The 18,018-nt window shown below is 34.3% G+C and overlaps 2 protein-coding genes across 2 annotated transcripts; both read left to right on the top strand.

Moving 5' to 3' along the window:
- The first annotated feature begins 4,294 nt into the window (after window positions 1-4,294).
- Window positions 4,295-10,291, top strand: LOC143530706 (putative serine/threonine-protein kinase At1g54610). The gene is made up of 7 exons (XM_077026173.1): window positions 4,295-4,742; window positions 5,965-6,252; window positions 7,226-7,543; window positions 8,400-8,627; window positions 9,145-9,245; window positions 9,533-9,656; window positions 9,749-10,291. The coding sequence occupies exons 1-7, from the start codon at window positions 4,425-4,427 to the stop codon at window positions 10,103-10,105; spliced, it is 1,734 nt and encodes a 577-aa protein (XP_076882288.1). The 5' UTR covers window positions 4,295-4,424; the 3' UTR covers window positions 10,106-10,291.
- A 4,438-nt stretch (window positions 10,292-14,729) lies between these two features.
- Window positions 14,730-17,709, top strand: LOC143530688 (mitochondrial import inner membrane translocase subunit TIM8-like). The gene is made up of 2 exons (XM_077026156.1): window positions 14,730-14,889; window positions 17,349-17,709. The coding sequence occupies exons 1-2, from the start codon at window positions 14,842-14,844 to the stop codon at window positions 17,535-17,537; spliced, it is 237 nt and encodes a 78-aa protein (XP_076882271.1). The 5' UTR covers window positions 14,730-14,841; the 3' UTR covers window positions 17,538-17,709.
- Window positions 17,710-18,018: the final 309 nt, after the last annotated feature.

Here is an 18,018-nt window from a genome sequence, read left to right as displayed (position 1 = left end):
GTTGTATAGTTTCCTATTTACATGTTATAGTGCCCTATTTAGGTGGTGTACTTTATTTAAATGTCTTCTCATCGATTATGTTAACAAATTTAAATCCAAAAAATATACTCGTCGATTAACATATTAAAAATTAAAATATTTAAAATGACGCTTATTCTCTCAGTAAACCGGTATGTTGGTAAAACTCGAGTATTACGATAGCGAGTTGACACGAATTCGATCAGCATGTTACTTTCGTTATGTTATAAACAACGTTGGTAACACCCGGTCATTAAAACCCCAAAATATAAATTCGTCAAAATAACATTATAAGAAATAAAATATTTAAAACTACATTTACTCGGTCGGTAAAACCCGAGCCTTCTGGTCCCTGGTGTTGCGACGGTGAGTCAGTAGAACACGAGCCTTCGTAAGACCCAACGTTATTGGTCCCGGGAGTTGTGGCGATAAGTCGACACACATTTAGCCAGTTTTGGTTAAGTTCGTTACGGTACCAAAGCTAAAAAAATGTCAATAAAACTCGGGACTTGGTAAAACCCGAACGTTGTTGGTCCCTGGCGTTGCGGCGGTGTATTGGTAAAACTCCATCATTGTCGGTCCTAGGGATTGTGGCGTTGAGTCAACGCGTATTCAGTAGATTCCAGTTACGTTCGTTACGATATTAGAACCAACATAATAAAAATATATATATTCGGTTTGTCCAACGAATTGCACTTGAACCAAGGTTGCAAAAGTCGCGAGACGGACCCTAGGCGGCCGATTGGGGAGTTGGGTGTACTCGGAGTACTCGGACATGGTAAATATAAAGAAAATCATGTTTGTATATTATATATATGTCAAATATCATGATTTTACTAATATTTATAACAAAATAGGTGAATATCAATATAAATAAAAGAAATACATTTTTAAATAATAAAATATTCTAAAAGTTACTAATTATTAATTAAAAAAAATGATATTTGTTTGTTAATATTATTGAAATACTAATTATGTTTTATTTTCTTGAGTCAAAATCGGTCTAAGTGCACCGATAAGATGTGATTATGGCTGAGGTTGACCACATCTGATCGATTCTTAGTAACTAGACGGATTTACATAAACTCGCATCGTCGACACACCTTGTGGCGAGTACTCAGAAAGTACTCGACCTTGTAATCCTACTTTTACAACATTGACTTGAACGAATAAAAGGTCTAGCATCATCTAACTTCATATTTAATCTATAGTTTTATTTGGTATAAATTTTTAATTGATTATTTTAGTTTATTTATTAAAATTAAAAAATATCTTTTTATTTTGGTTTCCCACCATACCTATTAACACTTTCCCTCCAAATCAAAACCCTCGAATCCATAGCCTCCCTCCAAAACAAAACAAATTCCTCCGATACAAAACAAAACTATATCATCTTCCCACAAAAACCAATTATAAAAGCTTAACAAAAGTTATCTTCACTCTCGATATGATCTGCTACTAATAAATAGATTGTTTCTTTCATCAAATTATGCCGATTCTGTTTTTTTGTTTAAATCAATAAATATATTCACTGATACGATTATATTGTGATTTTCGTTAATCAGTTTGACTTTTGCCTAAATTTTGATTTGTATGAGCAGAATCTTTACAAACTCATTTTCATTTTCTTTTGTGTAAGATCCAACTTTGGAAAAACACACTCATATATTCTCAATTCCTCTTTATCTAATTAAAAATCCATTACTGTGTTGCACAATCAAATACAAAAAAAAATGAAATGTATTTAGCCTAAATTAAGATGATAAATTATTTTAAAGAATTAGCCTTTTTATTTTATAAATTGCTTCAGTTTTTTAAAGGTACTTTAACCAATTACTTAAGTTTTGCCTTTTTAGATAACTTGCATTCGAATTTTATTCACAACCTTTATGTTATTTGGAGTTGCAATAAAGTTAAATGCAATTCATTTAAGAAAGGTTGCGTTAGCTTTATTTTTTCTAGTAATGAATTGTGAATCCGTGGCATTAAAGCTAAATGCCATTAAAAGTGTGTGTCAAACATATGTCGCATACAAAAAGTGTCATTAAAATCTCAATTTTAGTGACATAAATACTAAATGCTATAAAAAATGCGAGCCAAGCAAATGTGGCATACACAAGTGCCATTAAAACCTCAATTTTAGTGACATAAATGCTAAATGCCATTAAAAGTGTGTGTCAAGTGAATGTGGCATACACAAAGTGCCACTAAAACCTAAAATAGTGACACAAAAGCTAAATGCCATTATAAATGTATGCCACTAAATGACATTTTTTGTAGTGATCAAATCATAAAAAACTACGTAACAAATTAACAATTATGAGCGACGTTTGCCTTTTCATTTCGAAGGTACACACAATATTAAAATCATATTATAAAATAAAATAATAATGTTATAACCCAACCAGGTTTCGCAAGCTTACGTGGGTTCATAGAGCACACATCTCCTCTTCCCGGGGCGAGGGGGGGGGTCCCCTTCCTGGTTGCAATTTCAGGTTCGTGAACTCCACTACGAGTGAATGTTGTGTGTGTGTGTTTAACCATTGACAGAAGGTAATATTAATGTAGTCTATTTTTTTTCTTCAAATTAAATACCTCATTTCAATAAAAATATATAAATATTCGTTTAAAACTTATAACAAAACAAACCTCCTTCTGTCATTCTCTCTTTATTATTTTTCTCTCTGTTTTAATTATGAAACTAAATAATAGGAACGGAAACAAGTAAACAACAACATTAACCATCAAACCAAAGACAAGAACGGTGGACGCCTAAGGAGGAAGGTGTGTTGTCAACAATGTGAATGGAGACAATCAATACCGAAATGAATGCTAGCTTTTGGACAAGCGTTAGTGAAAAAAATCAAAGCTGTATGGATCAGGGAATTTACCGTAATGTTAATTAGCTAGTTATCTATGAAAACTAAGGATGATCCGCCATAAATGTGTAAGGTTTAACACCCTCTGCCAACTTACTATAGCAACTGACCTGATCAGTGAACCAAATAAAAAGTTAAGTTTCAAGCTCAACAACTATCAGTTACACTACATTTGTCGATTAATCATAAGACAATTTGGCTGGAGAATAGTTTTTTCTTTGAACGACCAGCGAATCCTCCAAATTGGCTACTACTAAATTCACCTCATCGAGATGCACTAGCCTTCCGATCTGGGGAAAGCCCTCACTTAAGGCCAACGCTCGCAAACACTTATCTGAATTCATGACATTGCAGTTAAAGTTTGTTGAAAAAAAAGTATAAATTGGAATGTTTGACTTATTGAAGCTACATCCTATCATAATTACCATGGGGTTGAAAAGTCTAAATCGTCTGTTTGGTATGAGGTAATGGAATGGACGATGGAATGGAATGAACATGGTAATGGAATGGACAAAGTAATGGAATGGGTTATTACCATTCAAATGAATGTTTGGTTACCGCATGGGAATAAAATGAATCATTACTTTGCATTGTTTGGTATGTAGGAAAAAAAAGAAAAAATAAAATTAAAATGGTAGTGAGTGGTGGTGGTGGGAGGTAGGTGGCGGTCGTGGCATTGGTGGGCGGTGATGGTGGTTGGCGGTGGCGGTGGCGGGTGGTGGTGGGCAACAAGAGATAATGGTGGTTGGAGGTGGATGGTGGTAGCGGGGTAGAGGTGGGGTAGGTGGTGGCGGTAACGGTGGAGATGGTGGTGGGCGACGGGTGTGATGGTTGATAAATGCGGTGGGCGACTGGCGGTAGTGGGTGGCCGGCACTGATGGTGATGGCTGGTGGAGGTGGGTGGTGGCGGCGGTGGACGACGATGGTGGTGATTGGTGGCAGTGGTGGCGGAGGTGACAGTGGGCGGCAAGTGTGATGGTGGGGCGATGGTAGATATATGCGGAGGGCGGCTGGCGGTGTTGGGTGGCTGGCATAGATGGCGATGGTTGGTGGAGGTGGGTGGTGGCGGCGGTGGACGGTGATGGTGGTGGTTGGTGACAGTGGCAGCGGTGGTTGGTGGTGGTGGAGGTGATATAGGGTGAATGAAGGAATGTAATGAAAAAAAAACATGAGGTATGGATGAATGAAATTTGGGTATTTTAGAAGAATTGAATGGACTATGTAATAAGTCATTCCATTCTTTTAATCAACCAAACACACTTTTATTCATTCCCACACAAAGAATCATTCCAACGCGTCCTTCATTCTACATACAAAACGCTATAAAAAGATTCCCAAAAAACAACTAACTTCCTTTTAACTCTCTTCCTCCGATCACAACTGTCCATCTTATAACACTCTCCACTTCACCGGCACCGGAATCTTCACCGGAACCTCAACTTCTCAAAACCCAAATGCATAATTCAAACCACAGACACCCTTTACAACTTCATGACAAATTAAGTTGAAGCCAAACCAAACCAAACCATGGGCTGTGTGCTCGGTACAAGATCATCTTCAGATCACCGGTCAAAGTCAACGCAAGAATCAACTAGTGCTACTGCTACTGTTAATAATACGCAGCCGAAGCAAGACGTGGAACAGGTTAATGATGGAGGTGTTGAGAAGAGGATTAGAGAGATTGCTGGTGATGTTCGTGTGCATAGCCGCGGGAAGCAGAAGGTGGGGTATGGTTTGAATGTTAATACGGCCCCGGTGTGGCCGTCGTGGCTTTCGGATGTTGCCGGTGATGTTATTAAGGATTGGACGCTGCGCCGGGCGAATTCGTTTGAGAAGATAGATAAGGTTAAGTTCAGTGTTCGAATCAAATACGAATACAAATACAAATAATTGAACATGTTAAAAGTACGAATAGTACGAATAACTAGAGTAATTATTATTATTACTATTACTATGCGGTTTTTTAAGTTGAGTAATTATTACTCTACTAATGGGGTGTTTGGCTAAGCTTATTAAAACTGTTTATATGCTTATTTGTTTTTTGAAAAGCAAAAACAATTATGAAAATGTTCAGTTTGAAGCTTTTCAAACTGAAGCTTTTAACAAACAACTTTTGCTTTTCAAAAACTAAATAAGCAGATAAGCAGTTTTTAAAAGCTCACCCAAACACCCCCCTAATTACTTACTCTGGTTCAGTTATGTTAACAATAGAGTAATTATTGTTACTAGCGAGCTACTTGTGATTGATAATTCAAAAGGTCGAAACGAGCTGAGCTTGCTCGAGCTGAGCCAGAGCCTCAAATAAAGCTTGTTTAGAGCATGTTTGGGATTAAGTTTGAAAAATGCTTATTGGCTTATTGACTTTTTCAAAAAGCCAGGATTTGAGGCTTTTGGAAAAATGCTTTTTAACCCTTTCAACAAGCTAAAATAAACAAGATTTTTATAATTGTCACACACAATTTAACTTATTGGCTTTTTAAAAACACCAATAAGCCAAAAAACATTTTTCAAACTCAATCCATCAAGCATGAGCTTGAGTCTTGTATGGGAAGCTGGTTTAGGCTGGTTGAGCCTTAACGAGCTTTGTGTATTTTTAAGTTTTTCGTATTTTAGACTTCTATGTATTGATTTTACAATGCATAACCGAGCTCAAGCTGAGCTTTGGCTTCATTAAGGTACTACACGAGCTTGAGCCGAGCTTTGGCTCGATTAAGGTTCTTCTCAAAATATATAAAAATTAATTAAAAACGTATATAAACTAATTAATAAATAATAAACGGCCGAGCCTGAGCTTGGGAAAACGACTCACGAGCCGAGATTTAGAAAAAGAGCTCAAGCTCTCGTAAGTCGAATTGAGCCAAGCTCGGGCTCGGCTTGTTTACACCCATATTATTACTCTACAGTTTTTAAACCAGAGTAATTATTGTTAGTAGTAATTACTCTGGTTGCAAAACTGTAGAGTAATTATAAATAATAACTCACTCTGGTTATTTGTATGTTTAGTAGGTTAAACCTCTTAATTTCATCAAACAATTGATTTGAATTTGTTATTGATTAATTATTACAGATAGGTCAAGGGACATATAGCAATGTGTACAAAGCTAGAGATTTAATCACAGGGAAAATAGTTGCATTAAAGAAAGTGAGGGTTGATACATTAGAGCCTGAGAATGTAAAGTTCATGGCAAGAGAGATATTAATATTAAAAAAGCTTAATAACCATCCAAATATTATTAAGCTAGAAGGGTTGGTTACATCCAGAATGTCTTCCAGTCTTTACCTTGTGTTTGAATACATGGAGCATGATCTTTCTGGTTTAGCTGCAATACAAGGTGTCAAATTTACAGAGCCTCAGGTACATATTTAATTTGGTTTTGTCAGTATGTATGCCATTAATGAGTTGCAGCTTGCAGGCATTGTTTGTTAGCTTTTAATGTGTAGTGTGTACCATGATGGTATCCAATGATATTAAGAGAAAAATTGAAAATGACTAAAATGGACATTTTTATTAGTCAAAGTGTTCACAATGTCTAGTTGTGATCAACCCACTTTTTTCTAAAAATGTCAAGTTCTAGGGGTGCAAACGAGCCGAGCTCGGCTCGAGCTTGGCTTGTTTAACTTACATGGAGCTCAAGCTCGGTTCGTTTCGAGCTCTATTTTTAAAGCTCGAGCTCGTGAGTAGATTTTTAAGCTCGGCTCGTTTACTATTTATTATTTTTTTTGTATATTTATAATTATTTTTATATATTTTTTTTCAATTATAATTTTGTGTATAAAAATTAAATATATTATTTAGTTTATTTTATTAATTAACAATTATTAAATATATATTTAAAAAAGTGATATAAATGGCAGGCTCGTTTAGGCTCGTGAGCTGGATCAAGCTCGATAAGTGAAGCTCATGCTCTTTTATTAAACGATTTTACTTTTAGGCTCGAGCTCGGGTCGATCAAGCTTTTTAACGAGCCGATCTCGAGTAGCTCGGCTCGTTTGCATTCCTAAATGTCCACGCAAAATCCTGTCAAATCGTTGACTTTTAATAATTAAATCGACGAGCGTTTTAACAAACCAGACGATGCCACCTGTCAATATATAGGCGAATCGATTTTTTTAGAGAAACCGTCGAGTCAATGATACGTGACAGAAATTGGTTGGCTAAAATTCCTGTCGAGTCAATGATTTAAAGTTGTCGATTCGACGGGATTTTGCGTGAACATTTTTGGCAAAGGTAGGCCAAATGGTCATTTTCTTGAGTTTGACCGGTAAAATGGACATTTTGGTCATTTTCCCTATTCTTTACGACGACTATTGAAACGAATATTTTGCAGATCAAGTGTTTCATCAAACAATTACTTTCCGGGCTTGAACATTGTCATAAGAACGGCGTGTTACACCGAGATATCAAGGGATCTAATTTGCTGATAGACGACGATGGTATTCTTAAAATAGCTGATTTTGGGTTAGCATCATTTTATGATCCCCAAAATAAGCAACCGATGACTAGCCGTGTTGTTACTCTTTGGTACCGGCCTCCTGAGCTTCTTCTCGGGGCCACTAATTATGGTGTTGGTGTTGACATGTGGAGTGCGGGCTGCATTTTGGCTGAGCTCCTTTTTGGCAAACCGATAATGCCAGGTCGCACCGAGGTAGTATAGTTAAAATTTAAAAACCAGTTTTAGACGTTAGACAAAGCGTACTGGGGCGGATTTTTGAATAACACCCCCCCCCCCCCCCCCGGGGAGATAATAGGGGCGAAAGGGGGGGGGGGCGATGAATATTTGTCACTGGCTACTATTGTTATTTTAATAATTTGACCGTTGCCAACAGTCTAAAATAAAAAAACAAAACAAAACAAAACAAAACAATATATATATATATATATATATATATATATATATATATACACGTACCTCTTTTTCTCCAACCTCATCTCCATTTCATACAAAAATACACATTTTTATCAAAAAAACATACAAAAATGAATCCTAGAAACCACCCGAACTAACCATTCCCTCCTTTTGGTCAATACCATGGTCCGCAAAACCAACCGAACCATGAAAAGCTTGCCGCTATGTTTGAATTGCGGCAAATGGGTAAAGACTACGACTTCCTCGTCACGGCCGGGTTAAACGAACAGGCCGCATTATTGGAAGAACGACGAGTTAAAAAAATGCGAGAATATCATGGATATTAGTTTTATGTATTTTTTTTGCATTTCTTTTTTATTTATAATTTGTTTTTATTTATTTATCTAATTTAATGGGTTTTCATTTGTTTAATTTAATTATAAAAAAGAAAATAATTAAAAAAGATGACGTGACAAAATAGGGGCTACAACACCATTACACTCCTAAAACAAAAACCCACTCTTTGTTGACTGGGTGCCACATGACGCAAGTCGCCCAATTTTGTAGCCCCTCCACTACACATAGCCTTGGTATATAATATGCTATCAATAATGTACTAATATGTATGTATATTTGGTTATGTTTGTGACTTCAGGTTGAACAGTTACACAAGATATTTAAATTATGCGGTTCACCATCAGAGGAATATTGGAAGAGGCATCGGTTGCCAAACGCCACTTTATTTAAGCCACGTCAGCCTTACAAGCGTTGTACAGCGGAAACGTTTAAGGATTTTCCGCCTTCTTCTCTTCCTTTATTAGAAAGTCTCCTTGCACTTGATCCTGATGAACGCATTTCTGCTGTTGCGTCGCTTAACAGCGATGTGAGTTTCTATTGTTTTCGATACAATTTCAGAAACGGGTCAAATGGGACAAAAGTTGTCTAACATTGTCTAAATGCTTACATTGTCTTAAGTTGTTTTCTTTAAGAAAAATTATCTTATAATTTAAAAAAGAGACAGTTTTCAAGTGTTTTTAATACATTAATAATTTAAAAAATAGTTTCTATTGTTTTCGATACAATTTCAGAAACGGGTCAAACGGGACAAAAGTTGTCTAACATTGTCTAAATGCTTACATTGTCTTAAGTTGTTTTCTTTAAGAAAAATTATCTTATAATTTAAAAAAGAGACAGTTTTCAAGTGTTTTTAATACATTAATAATTTAAAAAATAGTAACAAACGGTGCCTTGGTGGGTTGACCTGTTGAACCCGTTATCCTACCAGACCAAGTAGCCACCTCGAGAACGAATCCGCTCTAATATCATTGTTGCAAAAGGCCAAAGATGCTAAGTTGGCTTATTCTATCTCTTACTTAATATTGGATTCCCTGTCTATGCAGTTCTTCACCACTGAACCTTATGCTTGTGAGCCATCAGAATTACCAAAATACCCTCCCAGCAAAGAACTAGATGTCAAATTAAGAGATGAAGAAGCCAGAAGGTTTTTTTTTTTTTACTTCGTTTTTTTAATCTTTTACTCTCATACATATAGGGTTTGGATTAAATACAAATGACTTTTATTGTGAGAAGTGTACAAATAACTAGAGTAATTATGTTAACACTAGAGTAATTATTATTACACCATATTTTTTTATAATATAATTACTCTAGTTCAAAACTGTAATTACTCTAGTTATTTGTATGTTAATTTTATTTATATCAGATCCCACCCCCTCATATGTATATGCTGATGCAAGTTGCATTATTATTTCTAAAAATTATTCACAGGCGAAGAAATTTAACCGGGAAATCTCAAGTTGTCGAAGGAAATAAGAAAACAAGAACCCGTGATCGCGTGGGCCAGGCAATTCTAGCCCCCGAGGCGAATGCAGAGATCCAATCCAACTTAGATGTATGTTAACTTTTACTTAACATCTAATCATTTTTTTAAACATGTGATTAATATTTAATACTTTGTTCGGTTTCTTGATATTTCATCTTCAGAGATGGAGAGTTGTAAACCAATCAAATGCGAAAAGCAAGAGCGAGAAATTCCCGCCTCCTCATCGAGATGCAGCTGTCGGGCATCCACTTGACCCGTCACATAATGGCGGGCCTGTTTCTTTCGGTGCAGGTGATGACAACCCGTCATTTAGCTCAGTTGCTTTTGACCCGAGACCTTCAAAGTCAGTGAGTGAAACTGGGACCGCTGGTGGCCCGTCCAGGAGAAATCATAAAAGGGAACCGGCACAAACGGGTTCATCTCGTAAGTTCATACGGGCCTTTTTCCCGGCTTCCATTAGTCTAAATATGGATCTAAGATTCAAAAGTAAAGAACCAGTTCTTCGTAATCGAAGGTAGATAAAAAGGCATAATAAATGGAGGTTAAGTTAAATATTTTTGTGTTAGATATTTTTGATACATGTTTCTTGATTGCTATTTTTGATTAGTTGTGGGTTTTATTTGAAGCCCAAGAGTGTATAAATCATGAACATGTTGTATAGAGTTTGGTTGGATTTCTTGTGGTTAAACTTTTATCCTTATTTTTTGAACGGCGATTTTCTGTATCTAAGAGACTTGAACTCAAGACCTTCCAGACCCCGGTTTGCCTTTGCTGGTGGCCGTGCGACACCAACCCATTGGTTAATTTATATATAACTTTACTAAATATATATGTTTTAAAAGATTGAGTTTCATCTTGAACAATTGTCACAATTATTGATTAGACCATCCCTAATATAACAAATAAGAAGTTTGGTGCCGCAAGTGCCTATTGGGCCGCTTTGCGACACTAAACTGGTTAGTAAATTTTGTTTTGTTTTTTAGTTTAGTCATCCTAACGAATGTAACGGAACCGACTGAACGCCAATTTTTATTATTTTTTTTTGTTTTTTAGTTCCAGCATCATAACAAACATGACGTAAACCGACCGAATTCCCGTAGACTTACCACCTTAATGCCCGAGAGCGACAACGCCCGGGTTTTACCAATGCTTGAGTTATACCGACTGACGTCACAACATTGTCCGCCTCAATTTTTATTTTTTATGTTTTGTATTTTGTTTAAATCCGGTACAATAATGCACGTCACTAAAACCGACCAAATTAGCGTCAACTTACTGTCACACCCCAACCTATGGCGGAAATGTCGGGGCGCGAACTGATTGTCACAGCTCACAAGGTTACTATCATGCAATATTTAAATGTCAATATCTATTAATTGAATTCAATTATCAAATACAAACAAGTACATAATTCATACAACAACACAAATTTTACATTTTTTGATTAAAATATTCTTCTAACTAAATTCTTCACTAAGTCTTCACCAACCTGCATTAAATTCTACGATAACCTGCATATGCGTATAAAATAGAATATTTGTCAACAACACATGTTGAGTGAGTAAAACACTAGTTTAAGACACTACAATAATATTATAAATAAATAAATAAATAAAGATGCAAACTGTTCCTGTGAGAATAAACAGTTAAGCCATATCACATAAGCAAATCAATCAAACCATAAAGAAAGCAAACCATAAAGAAATCAACCATAAAGAAAGGGCTCAACCAATCCATATAAATAGACATTGGTTACCAAAGCAAGGACTAAACCGTTGCCATAAAAATGGACATCGGTTGCCGAAGTAAGCAAACAACGTTCAAATAAAGCAAGTAAGCAAATAGCAAGTTAGGCAAACTGATAAACACATAAGGATAAACAGTTGCGATTGAGTACTATATAATATAAAAATATATACGAACGCATATGTCCCCAAAACAGTTAAAAATAGTAAAAGAGGGGAGTGAAATACTCACCTTAGCAATAAGCAAGAGATAAACGAATGCGGTAAGAACGGTAGTGAACAAGAGTTACGGTCTTCGGAAGTTATCGACGAGAAATCCTAAGTAACAATAGTTGAGGAATAAATATGGGTACATTCTAACGAAAGTTTAATATTAATAGATTTATTATTAATTTTATTATCAAAGTTTTATAATATGATTTAATTATATAAAATACTTAAATAAATATTTGTAAAACTTTATAGTTTATATAAAGAGGTTTGTTTTAAATGTTTAAAACTATAAATACGTTTGGTGTATTTATATGTATTTTTATTATTTAATAAAGATTTCTTTTAAATACATATTGTAAATAATACATAATAAATAATCAATAATAAATAATAATATTTATATAAAATATGATCTTTTATAAAATATTTGACCAAATAATTAAGTAAAATGCTAAAGTGTAATATATATATATATATATATATATATATATATATATATATATATATATATATATATATATATATATATATAGGAAAGGGTTCAAATAAAAAACAATTGTTTTGTGAGAAGTGTGAGGAGAGCTTTAAAATAAAAAAAAACCCACCTAAATATAACACTATACCATATAAATAGGAAACAATACAATTATTTAGAAACTACCAATCTCAACCACTAGATCATAGAACCAAGGGCCTAGATCTATTTTTATTCTTCTCACAAAAATATTGTTTTTTACATTAACCTTACCATATATATATATTTATATATATATTAAATATTGTATTTTAAATAAATAAAACCCTTTTAATCCTTTAACCTTTATCAAATTTCAAATATCTATTATGTATATATTTAGTTTAACTAATTTCAGAAGAAAACGAATAGTTTGTGTCGGTTTTAGACAAATACCTATAAATCATCATATAGATAAAATAATATAAATTTATTATAGTAATTAAATATAATTAACAAAACGAAACAAAAACCGTCGCATACACCCAAAAACCAACTGAGCCAGATTATTCGTTGGTTTTTGAACAAGAAATATAATTTAAATATGACAGCACCAATTAACCCCCAATTTCCTATAAACCCTAATTCCTTAAAACGATCGATCCGTTATTGTTTATTCAATTGAGCAAAGGGTTAGTGTAGTATGAATAACGACGATCACATCTATGAAATCAATTACCTTAAACGTTCTGGTAAAGAGGGTCAACTGGACCGTGACAGCGTCGGCGAAGAACAAAGTCGACCGGAGTATTATAAGGCTTTGATAACATAATTAACAGTAAGGGTTTGATTTTCGATGCCATGATGATTGTTTCTGCAAAATTAATTGATCTATGAACGCTTGTTAATAGTATATCATGATCGGGCTGATGTCGGCTAACAATATAGACAATACGGATGTCTTGTTGATCAATTTAACATAATTAATAACGTCGGTTGGCCGAATTAGACCTATATAATGATTCCCCTAAATAAATTCCAAGTTTAGACGAAGATTAAGGAACAAGCAAGAAAAACGGGTCATTGGATATGGGTCAAAGGGTAACCGGGTTAATGGGTTATTGGGTTTACATGATAATAATATAAGAAAATCAAATGTTGCAGTTTGGTCTCTAAAGTTTGAGGATGGAACCATAATAAGGTAATAGTTTAAGTTTCGGATCAAAATTGCCAAAATGTGAAAGTTATACATATATAATATATTATATAATTATAGTTAATTTGCTCGATAAATGCGTGATAATTTCCCGAACCTTGAAATGGGTCGGGTTTATAAATCTTGAAAAGTCCGAGTTATTACACTTACCGGCTCAACGCTTAGGTTTTACCACCGTCTACCGACCTGTCCAGCGCAACACGTAAGGTAAAAAAACTAGTTTGTACATATTATGTGAATCATAGTCAATTTCTACAACACTAAAAATAGTAGTTAAGCATGCTTAGGACAAGTACAACCATAATAATGTCGTCTTACAGTTAAATAATAAAATAAGTTGATGACAAATGTATATAAAAAAAGAAATATGAAGTTAACACTAATGAATATAAGAGTAGAACACTATTGTCTATGTCTATGAATATAACCCTAGTGACGAACGATGGTTTCGTGGTTATAAAGAATAGTTAGCGACTTGTTGATGAACGTCGGAGAATAAAGGAAGAGTTTCAGTGTGTTTTATGGTGAATTAAGGCTCGAGATGATGGAAAACTCGTAGCTTGTGATTTGCGAACAACGTTTTATTGAAGGGGAAAAGGGTTAAAGGTAGTCACTAGAGTTGGGTACCCAAAAATGTTACGAAACAATAGTTGTCCGTGTGGGCACACATCGTCACATGATCTTGCTAGGTCAAATTGCAATTTTTGGTCCATGCATCAGTTAGGTTATTGAACCTAGAAATCGACTTTTAGAATTTGATAACGGGTGACTTAGTTATTATCACTGGCGGAGAAATTATGAATTGAATAATTAGATTAACTATCAATTATTATCATGAGTCAATTCAAGTCTAGATTAGTTATTTAATCCAATGATATTTTGAGCAAATAACAAGACAACGTCCCTTTTCCCTATTAACTAAGAGCGCACGGAGTGGTCCCGATTCTCATTTCCCCAAATTTCTTTCACAATAGAGGACGTTCCCGATTCTCCCGATCTATTTCCCCCACTTTTCTCAGACTTCTCCCACTTTCTTCCCCTTTTTCTTCACTCCTCCACGAAAAACGGGGTACAATCCATAGACATCAATGAAAAACTACCCGGGAGAAATCAATGAGTTCCCACCTGGTATTGGCCAACTTCACGCCTCTCTACGAAAACAACTCCGTTTGCTCTTACCTCTTAGAAAGCCAAAAAAAGAGGGGCAAGTAATATACTATTTGTCGATCACTACAAAAATTCATATGAATACCAGCTATAATATTACTAGAGAGATAATTTACGTTTCACTTTCACAAAAAAAAAAATAATAATAACAATGAGATAACTTCTGTTAAAAATAACCACAAATGAGAGAGAATCTATGTTCTCTTTTCAAATTATTTTATAAATCATCATTTTCAAACTATATAAAATAATATTCTAATTTTTTTAATAAAAAGCTTAACGATTCTTGTAAAAAAAGAAAACATAATGGGCTTGAAAGCCCACTTACATGGGCCTTGCTGCCATTACAAATCTACAAGTACCAACTGTTTCGTGTTCATATTAATTTAGGGTTTTAGGGTTTATAAACAAACTTATTATTATTATCGTTATCGTTTCGAGCTGTATTCTAATTCTACCATGGACGCTTCAGCATTAAACAACCCTCAGTTACAGCAATTGATCAATGTAAGCTCTATATTATATTTTCCCATTGTTTAATTATTTGTGTATGCGATTAGTGATTGTGGATATTAATAGTTAGATAGGTAGTCTATAGATGATAATTGTTTTGATATATTATGATGTGTAAACTGGCTATATATATTTGTTGAAAAATAATTAAGGTTTCCAAGCGTCGGTTATCGCAGTGGGATATTGTTAATTTTAATATCATGTAAAGTTCATATATATAGCAATTTAACATTAATAATTAAGTATAATGTTATACCATTAACAAATTAACCTTTTGCAAGTTGCAAAACACTAACAATCGTAGCAAGTAGGTACTGATTATGACTTAAAACACTAAAATTGAACACTAAAAATTGATTATTAAGACTTAAAACACTGATATCGGGAATATCGGTCAAATATATGATGTTCTGACCGATATTTCACATGAGGACCGATAACCGAGATACCACCGATACTAGACTGCATAGTTAATAAGGTCGATTATTGTGCTTGTTATAAAGCTTTGTTTCCGTTCAGCGGTAGCCAGTTTTCTTTATTTATATTTTTTAAGCTTGTAGTAGTTTTAGTACTTTAATTATTTAGCTTAAGATATATAGTGTATACGGCGTGAATGCTTTATATTGTTGATTACTAGTGACTGAGGTTGTCAGAGTTTATAGGGTTTTTTTATATCACTAATATGCATACTATTAGGGGTGCAAACGAGACGAGCCGAGACCGAGCTCGACTAGGCTCGAGCTTGGCTCGTTTAACTTACACAGAGCTCGAGCTCGAGCTCTATTTTCTAAGCTCGAGCTCGGCTCGTGAATGGATTTTGAAGCTCGAGCTCGGCTCGTTTACTATTTATCAGTTATTTTTTATATATTTTTGTATATTATAATTTTATGTATAAAAGAATATATATTATTCAGTTATTTTTATTTATTTTTTCATAACACTATATTTATTAACTAATAATTATTAAATATATATATATTAAAAAAATTATATAAATGGCAGGCTCGTTTAGGCTCGCTAGCCGGCTCGAGCTCGGGCTCGTTTATTAAACGAGCTTATTTTTAGGCTTGAGCTCGGGCTCGGGCTCGATAAAGTTCGGCTTGAACGAGTTTTTTAACGTGCCGATCTCGAGTAGCTCGCAAGCAGCTCGGCTCATTTGCACCCCTACATACTATTGATGGTAACTTCTTCTATAGCACTAGCACATCATACGGCACCTTACCACACTGTATGACACCTTACTCGTAGGATACCTTAGGACCCTTGTTAATAGCTTTCATAGTGGGCGCAATAGCAAATAGCGCAGGAAGCGCTGATCTATTGCTATTTTAGTTTGGTGCCTCCATAGCGTGATAAATAGCGGTGCCAGGTTTTTTTTTGTTTAGATTTAATATAGCGGTTAAATAAACAAAAAGTTATGAGAAATATGCTTAAATAAACCAAAAGATTAATTGATTTTCAATATCTTTTCTAAGAGAAGATATTGAAACGATTAATTGGTGCTTCCAGCTTTTTACTAATTTATTAGTTCTTAAGTTTTTGTTTTGAAACTTAAAAATATACAAAAGGTTTATGTACTAAGTGGTTAAGTCATGTATCGTGGTAATAAATAAGCATTTATTTGTTCGTTTTAAAAATATACAAAAACCATTTTTATCACTATCAGGTTTTTTTTTGTTTTGATTTGATAACTATTTTTTTCACTTTTTTTCTTTCATTTGGTACTAAGAGAAAGCTTCTAATCTTTTGTTTTGATTCAACATATATAGGGATAAATTATACCTATAAAGTAGCAGGATTTTAGGCTTTTTGTTAATTATACGTATAGAAACACTGTATTTGGATATAATTTACATATAAATTTCTTAAATTTACTTTTAGTTTATCGATAAACAGTTATAGACTTATAGTGCCTGCTATTTCATCGCTATTGCTACGTAGCGTATAAGTACCAGGTAGCGTGTCGTTATCATTCGCTATTTGCTATTAACGACTATGACTAGGACACGTTGACCTACTGGATGACATTATAATTTATAGCACACATTGGTTTTCAAGAATTTGTGTCGAGATATTTGGTGAATGGATACATGATCAGCCTGTGATTCCGCTATAGAGCTGCAAACCGTCTGCAGTATTCGTATTAACTATAGGTCGCATGATGACTTGTAAGCATTTATTTTCGGTTTTAGTTTTTTAGTAATTAATTGATGCATTATGTTTAGGGAACAATATAATTACCACAACAATAATCTAAGTCATTGAATAATATGATGTAATAGGTTTGAGATGTTATTAAGCTGTTTGGACCATTTTCTTTTAATTTAATTTTTTAATGTGACTTGTTTGAGACTCTGAGATTGTAAATAAGTCAAATATACCAATTTAGAAGGGTCTCGGGTGTACTTATTTGTACTGTTTGGGATTCTGATGATAATGTGGAATGAATGCAGCAAGAAAAAGAAAGAGCAATGGCAAATGAGATGATAGCAAAGCTGACAAGTGCGTGTTGGGATAAGTGCATCACCGGTACTCCTGGAAGCAAGTTCAGTTCCGGTGAATCAAGTTGTCTCTCCCACTGTGCTCACCGTTACATGGACATGAGCATGATGATAGTCAAGCGTTTTCAGTCGATGCAGTAAAAACAAGAAACAAAATCGAGGTTTTTGATTTTCATAATTTCAATGCATGATATTATCATGTATTTCTAGCACTTAAATTGTTATGATTTTGATATGCATATCTTTAAAGTGACTTCATGACGATCATGTATTTGTTGTTTGCTGCGTGGTTATTATCGTTTGTCTTATTGTTTTGAACACGAAATGAACCAAATAATTGGTTTTAGATTTTATAGTTAACATGGTTAAGTTCACCTTAACTAATATTTTCATAACCAACAAATCCAGTAAAATCCCACTCATAGCGCAAGCTACTGTTAGGGGATAGAGAGACCGCTTCCACCAAGGCCCCTGGGCGTAAAAAAACAGTTCTTTGCGTTTAAACTGTATTGTAACGTGTAGCGTGTTGTAAATCCATGTAACATAGAGTGTTGAGAGAATTACACACGAAGTGAATATAAGACCAAACAATATAGAAACATGAACAAGTAATATGAATCCT

Source organism: Bidens hawaiensis, unplaced genomic scaffold, assembly GCF_021521415.1.
Source record: "Bidens hawaiensis isolate Kalapana, Puna unplaced genomic scaffold, B.hawaiensis_p1.1 tig00008970_1, whole genome shotgun sequence".
In the NCBI taxonomy this organism is placed as follows: Eukaryota; Viridiplantae; Streptophyta; class Magnoliopsida; order Asterales; family Asteraceae; genus Bidens; species Bidens hawaiensis.
The sequence above is the reverse complement of the archived record's forward strand: the minus strand, read 5'-3'. Positions and strand labels throughout refer to the sequence as shown.